Source organism: Aspergillus aculeatus, assembly GCF_001890905.1.
Source record: "Aspergillus aculeatus ATCC 16872 unplaced genomic scaffold ASPACscaffold_16, whole genome shotgun sequence".
Lineage (NCBI taxonomy): Eukaryota > Fungi > Ascomycota > Eurotiomycetes > Eurotiales > Aspergillaceae > Aspergillus > Aspergillus aculeatus.
In genome coordinates this window covers 373,916-388,100 of record NW_017962991.1, presented here as the reverse complement: position 1 = coordinate 388,100, position 14,185 = coordinate 373,916, and the positions used below count along the sequence as shown (strand labels likewise).

At 55.1% G+C, this 14,185-nt stretch overlaps 5 protein-coding genes across 5 annotated transcripts; 1 reads left to right on the top strand and 4 right to left on the bottom strand.

The window, feature by feature from the left end:
• Positions 1-525: 525 nt before the first annotated feature.
• On the top strand, positions 526-2,141 carry ASPACDRAFT_46682 (uncharacterized protein; the record flags this gene model as incomplete). Its single annotated transcript, XM_020201829.1, has 2 exons — positions 526-1,119; positions 1,176-2,141. The coding sequence occupies 2 exons, from the start codon at positions 526-528 to the stop codon at positions 2,139-2,141; spliced, it is 1,560 nt and encodes a 519-aa protein (XP_020052855.1).
• Positions 2,142-2,429: 288 nt separating this feature from the next.
• Positions 2,430-3,174, bottom strand: ASPACDRAFT_1859196 (GFA family protein; the record flags this gene model as incomplete). The annotated part of the gene is made up of 3 exons (XM_020197658.1): positions 3,015-3,174; positions 2,757-2,922; positions 2,430-2,626 (listed from the first exon to the last, which is right to left on the bottom strand). Exons 1-3 carry the CDS (start codon positions 3,081-3,083, stop codon positions 2,430-2,432), a joined length of 432 nt encoding a protein of 143 aa, XP_020052854.1. The 5' UTR covers positions 3,084-3,174.
• A 1,128-nt stretch (positions 3,175-4,302) lies between these two features.
• Positions 4,303-4,877, bottom strand: ASPACDRAFT_1859195 (uncharacterized protein; the record flags this gene model as incomplete). The annotated part of the gene is made up of 1 exon (XM_020197657.1): positions 4,303-4,877. The coding sequence occupies exon 1, from the start codon at positions 4,753-4,755 to the stop codon at positions 4,303-4,305; it is 453 nt and encodes a 150-aa protein (XP_020052853.1). The 5' UTR covers positions 4,756-4,877.
• A 1,150-nt stretch (positions 4,878-6,027) lies between these two features.
• Positions 6,028-8,912, bottom strand: ASPACDRAFT_81213 (CCCH zinc finger and RRM domain protein). Its single transcript, XM_020205820.1, has 5 exons — positions 8,826-8,912; positions 8,586-8,704; positions 7,729-8,457; positions 6,588-7,663; positions 6,028-6,517 (listed from the first exon to the last, which is right to left on the bottom strand). Exons 1-5 carry the CDS (start codon positions 8,888-8,890, stop codon positions 6,161-6,163), a joined length of 2,346 nt encoding a protein of 781 aa, XP_020052852.1. The 5' UTR covers positions 8,891-8,912; the 3' UTR covers positions 6,028-6,160.
• A 398-nt stretch (positions 8,913-9,310) lies between these two features.
• Positions 9,311-12,661, bottom strand: ASPACDRAFT_81212 (elongation factor 2). The gene is made up of 5 exons (XM_020205819.1): positions 12,479-12,661; positions 12,320-12,335; positions 12,160-12,217; positions 9,670-12,089; positions 9,311-9,614 (listed from the first exon to the last, which is right to left on the bottom strand). The coding sequence occupies exons 1-5, from the start codon at positions 12,484-12,486 to the stop codon at positions 9,597-9,599; spliced, it is 2,520 nt and encodes an 839-aa protein (XP_020052851.1). The 5' UTR covers positions 12,487-12,661; the 3' UTR covers positions 9,311-9,596.
• Between the last annotated feature and the right edge of the window lie 1,524 nt (positions 12,662-14,185).

The following is a 14,185-nucleotide window of genomic DNA, read 5'->3' as shown; positions in this document are numbered from 1 at the left end:
GCTCCCGTCAGAGACGTGTGAGAGAGACTTTGCTGCATCTGGCCGCATCGCCTGCCATCCTGCTGCGACCGTCCGAAGATTCCACAACATCTGCCTCCTTGCAGGACAGCCACGAACCCAGTACACATCCCGCCCCGAGTGAGGACTTAGGACCGTGTGGAACTCGAGTACACTGAGTGTGTCAGTCAGAGTGGATTGGCTGATTGACTGGGTCGGGCTGCGGGACATTCCCGCGCCAAAAATATCCGCGACGCTGGAAATCCGGGAAGTCAAACGGCGAATAAGACACATCAGTTTATGCGGACTTTCTGCGACTTCAGCGATTTCCAAGTCTGATTGCCCTCATTCTGGGGATATGGGAAGGAAAGTTCATCATATCTGCCCTGCTTCCCCCGTAAAAAACATATCGTCTGCTCCCAAGACATTACCAGACAAAGAAAACATACTGCATTATTACAGTCAGTCAGTCAGTCAGTCGGTCCTCTTTTCGTGGCTCTGCCCGCTTTTCTATAGTCCGGGCCCAACATGAGCAGCGGAGCGCCGCGCCTGGATACGCGCCACCACGTGCACTCCGCGCAGTCTTCTTCGTCGCGACAGATTGACTCTCGGCATGATGCAAGGGGTGGCAGACACGACGGTGGTTTGAGTTTCAGTAAGACTGCCAATAACCCCGAATTGCAAGGAGATTCTGCGCGGGGGTCTTCGTCGTCGACGGATCCATCCTCGCTGCTGGGCCCGACCACAGCCCACTTGACACCGACACCTGAGTTCCCGTTGTATGACGATGATAGACACAGTTCCTCGTTCTCCTCGTCACAAGTGTCGGATTCACGGGGAACTTCATCAGTTGTGTCGCAGCCGTCGAAGGTATCCAATTCGGTCCGGTCCGTGTCGGGAGGCAGACAGCTGAGCATCGAGGAAGCGATCGCGGGGCAGCAGGCCACGCCCCGACCATTCTCGCTATCGCACAGTCCTTCTGGAAAGGGCTCGCCGGGGAAGCAGCGTGCGACAGGGTTTGCTGCGTCTCCTGCGGAGACGTCGAAGACGGGGGAAAGAGGGGTGGAGAGGCTCCGGTCAAGCAGTATCGGGTCGCTCTCCCGCGAAAGCCGAATCGCAGCGGTAATTTTTCCCTTCTACTTTTGGTGGGGTGCTGTGGGTTGCTGATATGAGTTCAGTTGTCAGTGCACCTGCGCACTCGCCTTTCGTATGCGGCGGCCAAGATTGAGAAGAGCCGACAGATGCAGAAGGCCCAGGACCTCCCGCCGACGGCGCGCATTGACTCGCTGGTGCGATCGGGGCAGCTCGCCTATCTCGACCAGGTCGACGCACAACACCCAGAGGGATTGGGCTCGCCTGCCAGCACGACGATGTCGTCGCCGGACATGTATGGCACGGCTGGGTTCAACCGGCTCGTTGGGTCGGCGCGGCTCTCCCCAGCGGCTTGGTCGGAGGCTGCTGCATCTCCTCATGCGGGATTTTCGAGGAGTCATCATAACTACCATCATCATCATCATTCTCATTCTCATATAGACCACTCTAGTCGTCCAAAACTCGCCCCGCCTGTAGATATCATCTCTAAGGGAGGCAGTCACGGCAACCGACGTCGACGTCCGAATCCAAACGAGCTCATCAGCCCGCCCACCTTCACTCATCGCAGACATCATTCCCACCAGGACGTGGGCCTGTCCCAGTCCAGCGCAAACTCAGACACCATCCTAGTACCAGGGACGCCTCCGCTCCAACCGTTCGGCGCTATGCCCTCCGCGCGCCATGGTGGCGTGGCGGATGAGCAGCACGACCGCGCCCGGAGTAGCGCAATGGAGCAGGACGCGATCGAGACGCTGCTATTCATGTCCAGCCCCGGCCACTCGGGGTACCACTCGACCCACTCGCAGCATTCCCGGCGGCCTCATCGGCACCAGAACGTCCCGCGGAGCAGCCAAGGGTCGCAGGAGTCGAGTCTGCGCGTACCGTGGAGCCGGCCTAATAGTAGCCATAGTCATGGTCAGCCACGCGCCAGGTCGGCCGAGGAAGTCACGGGGTTAGAAGCCCAGGCGGGCGACGAAATTGACCGGATGCTGGACCAGATGGACAGTGACAGCGAGGATGATGCAGCCCGAATAGCCCGATCTCGACGGTAGTAAGTTTTTTTCTTTTGCATGGGATGATTGGCTTGAGACTCGGAAAGTATGGATAGACGCGGGCAGTCTTTTGTACAAACCTAGAGCGTTGATTTCGAGCTACAATAGTCCTGACTTAGAGCATCTGGTTAGACATGACTTACTTCGATTTTAATTAACCACAGCGATGTCAAGGTGCATTACACCACCAACCAACTAGTTACTGTACAATCCTTCCATGCCCCGAAATCCAAACTCCACCCTCCCTACAACCCACACATCTACATTCAAGAATACCCAAGTAAACAACTAAGAAAAATCCAACATCCCACAAACCTGCCCGGCCCCCTCCACCGCCCCAACCCACCCCAACCGCCTCCCCGTAAACAACTCCGCGTCGGGCCTCCTCTCCAACACCTCGGCATCATCCAGCACCCCCGCCCTCACAACCGTCACCTCCGCCGGCCGCCCATCAGCATTGATCTTGTGTCCGTACAGCGGTGATCCTACCCGCCAGATACGTTAGCCTAACCCTCCCCAGACTGTCGACTACGACTATCTCTACCCCCAAACCCTAACCCACCCCCATACCCAAACCAGAAGAAGAGACCAAAAGGAAGGGTGGGGGAGACAAACCACAATCCCCACAAAAGTAATTCCGCACCGCATTCCCACTATCGGCCGTTTTGGCCACGGCCTTGGGCGTGCCGGCGACCACCCGGAAGGCACCGGTGGGCACGAGGACGCTGTGCGAGTAGGCGGAGCCCGTGAGTTTGCGGCAGTCGTGGCAGTGGCAGAGGCCCTGTTGCGGGCTCACATTGTTTGCATTAGGATTGGGTTTATTGGGTTGGGTGGGATTGCTGTAAGGGTAAGGGTAGGACAGGTAAAACTTGCCGTGGTGAGGGGCGGGCTGGTGCATTCGATGCGGATGGCGGTGCAGAAGCAGCTGCCTTTTGTTGTCATTTTGGGGGGATTTGGATTTTCGAAGAAAGGAATGGGTGAGGAGGTCTAGGGTTGGGTTTGCTTGATGGGTATGTATGTTTATGGGTTGGTATAGTATAATAACTAGTGGCTAGGCATGAACCGAGGTATCTATCGATCTATATATCTAGACCCGTGACGGGAGGATAGGTTGACTGTCCTGATCGTGACTAAGCATATTGGTAACATGGTTGGCCCCAACGAGAAAAGGAGTGAGTGGGTGGAATCCTTCTTCCCAACCATTTGTTGACAATCAAAGTAGCGTAGGTCTCTGGCCAGAGAGAATTTGTATACTGTCTAAGGCAGTTTGGAAGGTGCTTTCAGCAAATTATGTACATCTTGGCTCTAGCTCTTTATTCGCGTCGCATTACTACTTCAGAAGTATGAGGACCTGTCCACAGTTGACGAACGCCGATTGGCCGAAGCTTTATACTAAATCAACCTTGAGGACGTCGACACTTGCTTACAATATATATATATACATATACTGTACAACCAACAATAAAGGCGGTTAACCAGGCTTAGAGTATATATCACAAGTAATCAAACAGCCTGCTCACAAACTGCTTTAAAGGTACACTCCGCAACCGCCATACCACCATCCAAGTGATAACCTCAACAAGCCCACCCACCCTAATCAACCCCCCCTCCAAACAAACGGATGCTCCTCCCCAGCCCAGTCAGGAACATCCCTCCCCCTGGGAATCACTTGATCGAACCCTTCCACCGTCAATTTCGTCAACGGCTCTCAGCCACAAGCCTCCCCAGTTCCGCGTCGACATCCAAATCCGGCAACCCGACCCGACTCCTGAACCAGGGATCCTCCTCTTTTCCGTCTTCTTCTCCCCATCCATACACCCGCAACACCTCCAGAGACCGAGGCAACCGATCTCCCAGCGCGAACGCCTCTCCTCCATTCCCACCTTTTCTCCAGCGGTTCGGGCCTATGCCCCTGGCCAAAAAGCAAAGCGTATGCGGCCCCAACCCCAGCCACCTCAGCCTCGGAAAATCCGCCAGCGAGATATCCGCCGGCGGCGGCTCGAGCCTTACATCCAGCGTCTTCGGCTCCTCAGCCCAAGCCTCCTTATACTCCTAATCCCCATCCTCCTCATACACTGAATAAAATTCCTCAAAAGTAAGCTCTACCCCCTCCGCCCCATAACCTCCCCACCCCCACGACACATTCTCCTTGACATCGAGATCAACTCCCTCGAGGGTACGCCGATTCCGCCACAGGCTTTTGAGTACTGGCGATAGATGCACGGTCTGCTTGCCCGCCCTCGGGAAGCCTCCGGCCGCCGATTTTATATCGGAAGTTGCTCAGGGCCTTGGCGGCGCCGATGAGACAGCATAGGTCTGCTTCGTGCATCATGGAGTGCGTGAAGCTTAGCTCCCTGAAATTGAAGAATTCGGGGGAGGAGGGAACCCCGGCCTCGTTGTTCCATGTCGCGAGCGTGAAGGCGACGGATTTAAGCGCCGGCAGCCGCCGCACGAGGTTGATGCGGTGGTAATAAGACTCCAGAATGTAGTCCAGTCCGTCGTTGTCGGGCAAGTCGTGGTCGGGGAGGAAGGTGAACTTCTGGAGATTTCGGAGGTAAGGCAGCGTAGGGAGGTCCGATTTGCCCGACGAAACAGAGTCACAAGACAGAAACATGGAGCGGCGGTGTCGTACTCGCCGATGTGGTAGCAGGCAAGTGACTCCAGCTTGGGTGAGATCGCAATCAGAAGTGCGGCAAGGGCTTGCTTGAATGCAATATGACCGCTATAAGTAGAGCATTGCCTAGTGAGAATGGTCGATATCTTAGTCAACGTTTGAAAAAAAGGGAAGAGAAAAAGGATTTGGAGTGTCACAGACAGCCTTTTCCCTGCAGGGTCTTGCAGTAGGATGTTTAGCAGCATCTGCGGTTCATCGCCTTCAGTGAACCCAGCTTTGACGATAGCGGCCCCCAAATTCTGTATATCTGCTTCCGCCAATTCTTGAGTCTCACTCGGGGATCTCTGGATATCTGGGTCTTCGCGATCTGTCACTTGGCGAGCTCCATGCACCTCTAGATGGCGGACATCCTGCGCCGCGGCCGGGTTACGGAGGAGATGTAGCAGGGTGTCGAGTCCGGTGACGAGATCTTCGGTCCCGTAGAGTCGGAGTCGGTGGTACTTACTCTCGGGGTTCGGGTCTAGATTGGATGAGGCCGGGAGGTGGTGCGTGTGACGGCGACTTTGGGGGATGTAGTCCCTGCGTGCTGATAGAGGGTTGATAGCACTTTTATCTCGTGGTGGGTGGGATAAAGGGGGCCATGGCGAGAGAGGGTCCTGCGCAGTGCTTTGCTGATGAAGTGCATTGAGAGCAGGTGGGAGATTCGCTGGTAGTTGAGGTATACTCGATATCGGGGAGAAGAAGGTGAATGAAGAGCTACCTTGTGTATTGGCACATGGATTGCCCTTTTAGTTAGTTGGTTGGTTAGTTAGTTAGGTCTGGCTGATTAAAGAGTTAACTATCCTGTTGTGACTAAGCATGTGCTTGGGTCCAACTAAGTTACTTAGACTACTACATGGTGACTGAACATTGACTGAAAAATTGACTTGACTCCTGAATGGCTTCGATGGGCAGGGATCGGGTATTTACAGCCCAAGGCAGTTGGTAAGATGCCTTCGGAGTGTCTGTCTGTCACTGTGCAAGTCCATTGTGATAGATTATATACAGCCCTAGCATGGTTACTTTCTCTACCATGTAACACAGGTTATATCTTAACAAACATCAATTATCCTTGCCCTATCATACATAAACTTGCCCGATATAGCTAGCAGGATATGCATTGAGACAGCCTCTGCAATAGAGGCCTGGAAGAAGGTTCTCAATTCTCTCAAGTTGCAGCAACAGCTACAACCACCCATCTAGATTCGTCTGTTCACATTCAAACAAAGGGCTCAAATGTCTTCATATTTTGTCTCCCCAAAACGTAACCCACATTTCAGAGTATCAACTCAGCTCAAAGCTAAATGCTCCCATCTAAGAACATAAATTCGAATCGACTACCCTATCGAAACACCAACCGGTCAAATTATTCCACCCCCCAGCTATCGTCCATCTCCGCAACATCATAATCCACGTCATGGCCCCCGTCCTTCCGGCCCGAGCTCTGATCTGGCACCCCCGACGCAATCGGCGCGGTGTCCATCAACGTATCCTCGTCCGAGCCGGTCTTGTTGGCGTCGGAGCCACCACCACCGCCAGATTGAGGAAGAGAGGACGACGAGATGGGCGGGTTGGGCACCCAGGCTAGTTCCACCTGGCCGACGGACGGGATGTCGCGGGGGCCGAACATGAACTTCTCGGCCTGGTAGCGTTCCTTGAAGGCCACGATGAGGGAGTCGGACTGGTCGGGGTTGGGTTCGATGGAGGAGTATTCGCCGACGCCCTATATATGACGTAAGTAACTAGAATGACCAGATGGGATGACTGTGCACAGCTTGAGGAGGAATACTTACAATCAAGAACTGTCGCAAGGCTTCGTCCTTCTCGGAGTTGAACTCCACCCCGGAGACAGCCACGCGCTTGGGTCGGTTATCCAGCCGGAGCACACCGCCACGACCGGCCATGCCACCACGACCACGGTAGCCACCACCGCCCCGATAGTAGGGATCGTAGCCGCCCCGGCCACGAGGGGCAAATCCACCTCGGCCGTAGCCGCCTCGGCCGCGGCCGCGGTAGCCCGGCCCCGAAGCACCACCACCAGCAGCAGGATCGATCCCCAGGCTCTTGGCCTCGGCCTCCAGAGCGGCCAGTTGCGCCCGAAGCTGCTTGGTCTGCTCGCTGACATGCTCCGGTTGCGCCGACGGGGACCGGCCATCTCCTCCGTCGGAAGACGCGCCGCCACCACCGGTAGCGTCGCCATTGCTGCTGCTGGCGGCGCCGCTGCCGCCGAGTTTCTGCATCAGTCGCTGTCTCTCCTCCTGCTGCTTCTTAAGCAACTCATCGCGCTGTCGTTCCAGGGCTTGCTTGGCCTCTTCGGTTTCCTTGCGTTTCTTGAGTTTCTCCTCGTGGGCGCGCTGGGCTTCTTCCTGCTGCTTCTCGAACTCCTCCCGGTTGAAAGCCGGGCCCTCCGAGTCGCCGCCACCCGCGTCGGCGTGATGGTGAGGCCGGGAGTCCCCATTCCGGTCGCCCTTGGGCTTGTGCCAGTAGACCTTGACGAACCGGTTATCGAAGATCACCTTCGGGCTGGACCAGGCGCTTTTGGCCGCCGCGTGGTTCTCGTAGGTGATCAGCGCGAGTCGCCGGTGTGGCTGTAACGACAGGTCCGCGATTTCGCCGTACTGCGAGAAGAACTCCCGGACCGTCGCCTCGTCGAGCTTGTCATCGGGGATCTGCTCCACGACGATCGTCGTGATCGACGTATCCTCGTTGGGACCGGCAGAGGAGAACTCAGACCGACGTCCTCGGCCGCCAAATCCACCTCTGTCGCCGCCACGGCCACGGCCACGACCGCGGTCCCCGCCCCGCATAGGCGGCCCATCCGATCGTCTCTGGTAGTCCGTAACAATGCTCGAAGACTTGGGATCGTATTCTGCGCCTCCCACAAAATCAGTCCTAAGTCACGCACGCCGTTTAGAAGGTAAGTCAAATACATACCATCCGTCTTGGACGCTCCGCCAGCAGTATCATGCTGGTACGGGCACGTAGTCCCAAGGTAGCAGATCCCCTGCGTCTCGTAGAAAGGACACCGCTCCGAGCTCTTCGGCACCATCTCACCCGGCTGCTGCCCAGCGCCCGCAGGTGGCATCGGCATCGGCGGCATTCCCGGCATCTGGGGGAAACCCATACTCTGTAGCGCCATCATCGCCGCCATGGGATCGTTCTGATCGAACGGAGGGAACGTAGGGGGCATCACGAATCCCGGGGCTTGAGGGTTGAAGGTGTGTGGTTGTTGTTGCCCGGGCCCTCCTGCGCGGCCATCCCTGCCACCCATCCAGTCCCCTCGGCCACCACCACGTCCCCGGCGGGGAGTCTTGTAATTGCGATTCTGCGGGACTTCTTCGCGGTCCACGTCCATCTGAAAGCCCTCCTGGAACGTACGTTTGCGGTTAAAATTGTGCTGGTTATCACCACCCGGCGCTTGTCCGGAGAAATTGTTGCCCATCTGCTGTGCTCCGAAGGGACCCTTTGAAGGACCAGTCGGAGGATTGAATGCACTCGGTTGTTGCTGTTGCTGCTGCTGCTGGTTCTGCTGCTGCTGCTGTTGGTTCTGAGGAGCGGGCGCATCCTGCGACTGGCCCTGCGCATATGACGATTGGGCAGCAGCAGCGGGTTGCGGTTTAGAGGCAAAGGTCGCGAAGAGCTCGTCGACGAATTTCACCGTGTCTGTACATTACCCGAAGATAACAGAGAACGTCAGCAAAATGTACTCATCCAACCGAGCACACAATAAAACCATCTCATCTCAAAGCCGATAGCGCAAAGGAAAAAAAAAAAAGAAAAAAAGAACTAACGTTCACGGAGGAAATCCTCCAAGTTATCCACCGAAGCTTTCCGGATATCCTCGTCGGGAGCATCGGTCCTGATCAACGCCAGAACATAGTCGGCAAGTACATCGGAATCGGCATCAGAGCTGGCAAGCGACGAGACGTTAGTCTTCGAGTGTAAATTCGAGCGAACGCGCGCGCGCGGACAAGGCAGATTGGCGCCCAAAGCCGTGGCGGTTCCTCTTTGCGGACAGAGACAACACTTACATATCCTCTAGCTTCCTGACAACCCATTTCTTCACCTCCGCTGCCTCGTTCTCGGTAAGTTGCATGATGTCGGGTAGGGTCGGCGATCTTGGCCCGATTGTCACCAAAGAGAGAGGCTTGTGGCTCGAAGGTCTTGAGACAATCAAACAGGCAGGCGTCCGTCCTCGCCGTTTGACGCCGAGAGTTGGAACCGAGGAACTCGAAAAGAGGTTGCAAGGGAGGGACACTATCCAGCGACTGCAAGAGTGATGGGACGAAAGCGATGCGAACGACAGATCAAACCATGGCTTGGTAGTAAGGCTTCGATAGATATTCGACAAAGCCTGGCGGTTCGAAAAAGCCGGGGAAACGCGAGCGACGCGGATGACAGAATACCACGTGACTGCCCTGCGAGAGCCCGCCAGTTGCTTGATTCTGACGAAAAACTAGTCTACAGGCTACCTTCAGAGGGGCTACACCTACGATTGTTCTAATAACACAGAATTGAACTTGAACTGCCATCTCATATTTTAATGTCCAACTATGGGACAGCAACTGAACTATTGGAAAAGCTCACGCAGTCGTAAACGTAATAAAAAAGCCAAAGCAATGCTCGTGCACACCTGGATTCTACTTCTAGGTATTCGACAATCCACATACGACATTAAGCTGTTTCACCTCATTTTCATTTTCCTTCCCCCTCAACGTAGACAGGGTATTGCGTTCGTCAATCTCATAATAGGATTCCAACCATCACAGACTTGAAACCTAGTCGGCTTGCTTGGAACGTGTTTACAGCTTGTCGTAGTACTGCAGACAGAATTAGCATGGAATCCAAAATCATGATAGAATAGAAAAAACTTACGTTCTCGTAGCCAGGAACCTGCTCCTTGAGACCCTTGCGCTTACGCATCTCAGCAACGATCTGACCGGGCTTGGTGGTGGCGTCAAGAGGAGATCCACCAGGAAGGACAGACCAGTGGTCGAAGACAGACTGGGGGAAAGCCTGACCACCGGTGGCCTGACGGAGCTCTCCGGGGAAACCGAAGGACTCGTTGACGGGCAGGTAGGCCTTGACGTTGAAGAGGGGAGTACCAGGGCGCTGCTCCTCGGTGTAGACGTGACCACGGCGGCGGGTAAGGACACCGTAGATACCACCCATGGCCTGCTCGGGAACCTGGATCTCGACGTTGAAGATGGGCTCCAGGATACCGGGGTCGGCAAGCATGGTAGCAGCATACAGGACACGACGAGCAGTGGGGATGATCTGACCACCACCACGGTGAATAGCATCAGCGTGAAGAGTAACATCAAGGATGTTGAAGCGGATGGAGCGCATGGGCTCCTCAGCAACGGGACCCTCACGGGTGGCCCACTGGAAACCGGAGACAACGGAATCCTTGATTTCGTTGAGGTACTGGACGGCCTTGGTCTGGTCAACCAGCAAGTTGGCACCGGAGGTGTCGGGACCGAAACACCAAATCTTACGGGCATCGGTGACATCCCAGCCGTGCTCGTCAGCAAGGATACGGGCACGAGCCTTGAAATCGTCACGGGGGCTGATCTTGCCGGCCTCGATGGCGAGGGAGACCTCCTCGTCAAGGGGCTGGGCAGTCAGGTAGAGACGGTTGTGCTTGTTGGGGGACTTGGACAGGGCAGTCATGCTGGAAGTGCCGCTGACGGTCTCACGGTACTGGACGACGGGGTCGGAGATACGGAGAGGAACACCAGCGTGGTCCTCCTCGAGATCCTTCAAGCAAATCTCGAGGTGGAGCTCACCAGCACCGGCAACGACGTGCTCACCGGACTCGGAGATGTAGGTCAGGACACAGGGGTCGGACTTGGACAGACGCTTGAGACCCTCGACGAGCTTGGGCAGATCCTGAGCGTTCTTGACCTCAACGGAGCGCTGGACGACGGGAGAGACGGAGAACTTCATGACCTTAAGGTTGTGGGCGGTCTCATCGGTGGTAAGAGTACCCGACTTGAGCAAGAACTGGTCAACACCGACCAGACCGACGATGTTACCACAAGGAACATCCTCGATGGGCTCGACGAAACGTCCCATCATCAGGATGGTACGCTGGATGCTCTTGATGAAGAGATCGGTCTTCTGGCCAGGGACGTAGTTGGGACCCTGGATGCGGACCTTGAGACCGGAGCGGACGGTACCGGAGTAGACACGACCGAAAGCGTAGAAACGACCCTTATCGGAGGTGGGCACCATCTTGGAGACGTACAGCATCAGAGGAGCCTTGGGGTCACAGTCGCGGATACCAACGCAGGCAGCGTCGTCCTTGGGACCCTCGTACAAGGTCTCGGCACGGTACTTCTGGGCCTGGACGGGAGAAGGCAGGTGGATACAGACCATCTCCAACATGGCGTCGGCGGCGGGAAGGAACTTGCGCATGACAGCCTTCAGGAGCTGCTTGCCCTGGAGCTCCTTCTCGTCGTTGGCGAGCTTGATCTCGAGCTTCTCGAGGAGAGTGGGGATCTGGTCCTTCTTGTCGTTGTTGATGGCAGCGAAGATCTTGAAGATGGGGTCCAAGATGAACTGGTTGAAGGCACGCTCACCACCCTCGGGGGCCTTGTTGGTCCACTTCTTGGTCTTGGCGTTGAAGTAGTTGTCACCCCACAGACGCTCAAGCATCTTCTTGCGGTCGACACCGAACTTGCGGGCGAACTTGACGGCGAACTGGCGGACAGTGAAGGCCCAGCCGTGGAGACCGGAACCGAAAGCAACGGTACCGCGGTCGGGGTAGACCTGGACGTCACCAAGAGCAGGGTCGTGGTAGGTGGAGATGATGACGTTGACGGACTCAATGGTACGGGAGAAGGACTGGTAGAGGTCCTCCTTGGAGATCTGAAGCTCGAGCATGGAGCGGTCGACCTTGTTGATGATCAGGACGGGCTTGATACGCTCAGTGAGGGCCTGACGAAGGACAGTCTCGGTCTGGACACAGACACCGGAGACACAGTCGACGACGACGAGGGCACCGTCAGTGACACGGAGAGCGGCAGTGACTTCGGAGGAGAAATCAACGTGACCGGGGGAATCGATCAAGTTGATCAAGAACTCGCCACCGTTGCAGCCGGGGATCTCCTTGAGGTCCTCCTCATCATCGAACTTGGCGTACAGGGAGATGGCAGTGGACTTGATGGTGATACCACGCTCCTGCTCGTCAGGACGGGTGTCCATGTAACGACCCTCACCAGCCTTGGCGGCAGAGATAATACCGGCACGGTGGACCAGGGCATCGGAAAGGGTGGACTTTCCGTGATCGACTGAGAGACGGAAGGTCTGTCAGCATTCCACTTCCAACAATTGATACTTGGTGGTGAGTTCAATACATACCGTGGGCAATGACGGACATGTTCCGAATGTTGGTCGGACGGTCCATCAGGCCGCGGATCTACATGGTGTTAGTTCTCATGCACAGAGTTTTCCCATCATCTTCCCCAACTGCAAGATAGGATCATGCAAGCGGATGCGGGGGTGTCTTGTCTGAACGGACCTCTTCGATAGTGAAGCTATACAGGACATTGTTAGCATGATATTCTCATGATATTCTCATCTCGAACAACAACCATCCCCATCCTTAAACGGATCATTCATGATGGGATCGATGTCGGGGAACGGGGAGATGGGTAGCAGCAGCATAAGGACAACATACTTAACCATCTTGACTGATTTTTCAGATCAAGGCCGTAGAGGCGGGGTTGGATATGTGAGGGAAAAGGGAAAAGAAGAAACGACACACAAGGGTCACGATCGAGAGCTAGCTCGACCTGTGAATAATAGGACAAAAAGGACCTATGTGCGAAGAAACTCCTTTAACAGAGGGAGAGAATGATGGCTTCACGGCGGAAGGTGAGGAAAGGAAAAAGAGAGGGAAAAGGGAAGAGGAGGAGAAAAGAGGGGAAATGAAGAGGGAGGAAAGCGAGAGGGCGGCTGGTGGGGCTTGCAGAGTATTTTTTTTTCTTTCTTTTGCTGGTGGGATTTTTTGTGGCCGATTTCAAATCTGGGATGTGCGTTTTTTTTCCTGCTGGTCAACTTGCCCGGCCCCTCGTTTTGTGACCGTTTTGATCCGAGCAACGTGGGTGGTGGCGGGTGGTGGCCCCCCCACCACGAGGTGGTAATAATACTGTCCGGTTGGTAATTGGTACATGTTTAATATTTCCTACCATACCATACCATATCCCTTTTGGGTGCCCGCTCTCTTGCCATCATCATTATCCTCCATATCCTTCCATCCACCATTCCATGGAGTTGGACCATCAGAAGGCACTCACGGAAGAGTCAGAGGAGATGATTGTTATTTCTAATGACCACAGAGAAGGGAGTCAGTCATCCAGTCAGTCAGTCAGTCATCTTGCCCATTGAATTACACCCGAGGATTCAGGCAGTTCTTTCTCCGTACGAAATAGTTCTATCGTCTCCCGACAGGCTTGCACGGGCTGGGCTGGCTATACTTGCTTACCCGTGACTACCACAGTACTGTACATTGTACGAGTAGATAGAGTCTCTCCTATAGCAAGGATCAGAGCAGACCATGGTTACAATTTCCCCTCTACAAATCAGCTACGTGAGCTATCATAGCTCGGCTCAGCTCTGCTCAGCTCAGCTCAGCTCTTGTGCTCTGCACTGCACTTCTTACTCTCACACAATTAAACTCCCGACCTACCCAAAGATCCAGTACACAAAATGGATGCTTCTCTCCCGGGGTGGTGGCAAGAAAAACCAGCCTGGAGGCTTGGGTTGATATCATGATTTCGGAGCTGTGTCTGCTCTGGTTGGACCGTAGATGCTGGGCCGATGGAGCTCTTCGATGATTTGCCGCTGACTGCTAGTCTGACGTATAGCACGGAGGAAAAATCTCCATCGTGTATCAGGCGAGTGGGAGTGGTCTTATTGGAGGCGAAAGGTGCAGTGGCAGTGAAAGTGGAAGTGGTTGACACACTAGGTACTTCTGCCACTCATGCATTCAATCATTATTATCATCCTGACTTGCTGCACTGTAGGTCAGTTCATTGTAGCGATTATTGTTCGGATGAAGCAGGAATTTTAGCTAGTAGGTAGTAGGTAGTATACGGTATGGTATGGTAATGCCCCTCATGGGCACTGAGTCGCTAACAGGCAAACTTCCCCCTCCATGTTCACCGCCTCGCCGACAATTGGGTGGCGGAGTTAAGGATGGCGGGGAGTGCATGCATTGGATGCAGCAGTTCTCCTCCGTACAGCAACCGTACTGTACACCCATCATGATCATACAGCCTAGCCTGCCCCGGCCGGTGGTTACCACAATCTGCGTCTTCCACCTTGTGCCGCTTTCCTCCGACCTGTTTCGGTGCCTCAGGCATTATGAATCGTTCTATCAATA

Bases quoted from the DNA above. Each gene is read 5' to 3' on its own strand.
- ASPACDRAFT_81213 (XM_020205820.1), bottom strand. From the start codon at position 8,890: ATGCAACTTACCGAGAACGAGGCAGCGGAGGTGAAGAAATGGGTTGTC. The intron at 8,458-8,585 runs GTTAGTTCTTTT...GGTAATGTACAG, and splicing joins GGAGGATTTCCTCCGTGAAC to ACACGGTGAAATTCGTCGAC. The intron at 7,664-7,728 runs GTATGTATTTGA...TGGGAGGCGCAG, and splicing joins CGGAGCGTCCAAGACGGATG to AATACGATCCCAAGTCTTCG.
- ASPACDRAFT_81212 (XM_020205819.1), bottom strand. The intron at 12,090-12,159 runs GTATGTATTGAA...TCCGTCTCTCAG, and splicing joins CATGTCCGTCATTGCCCACG to TCGATCACGGAAAGTCCACC.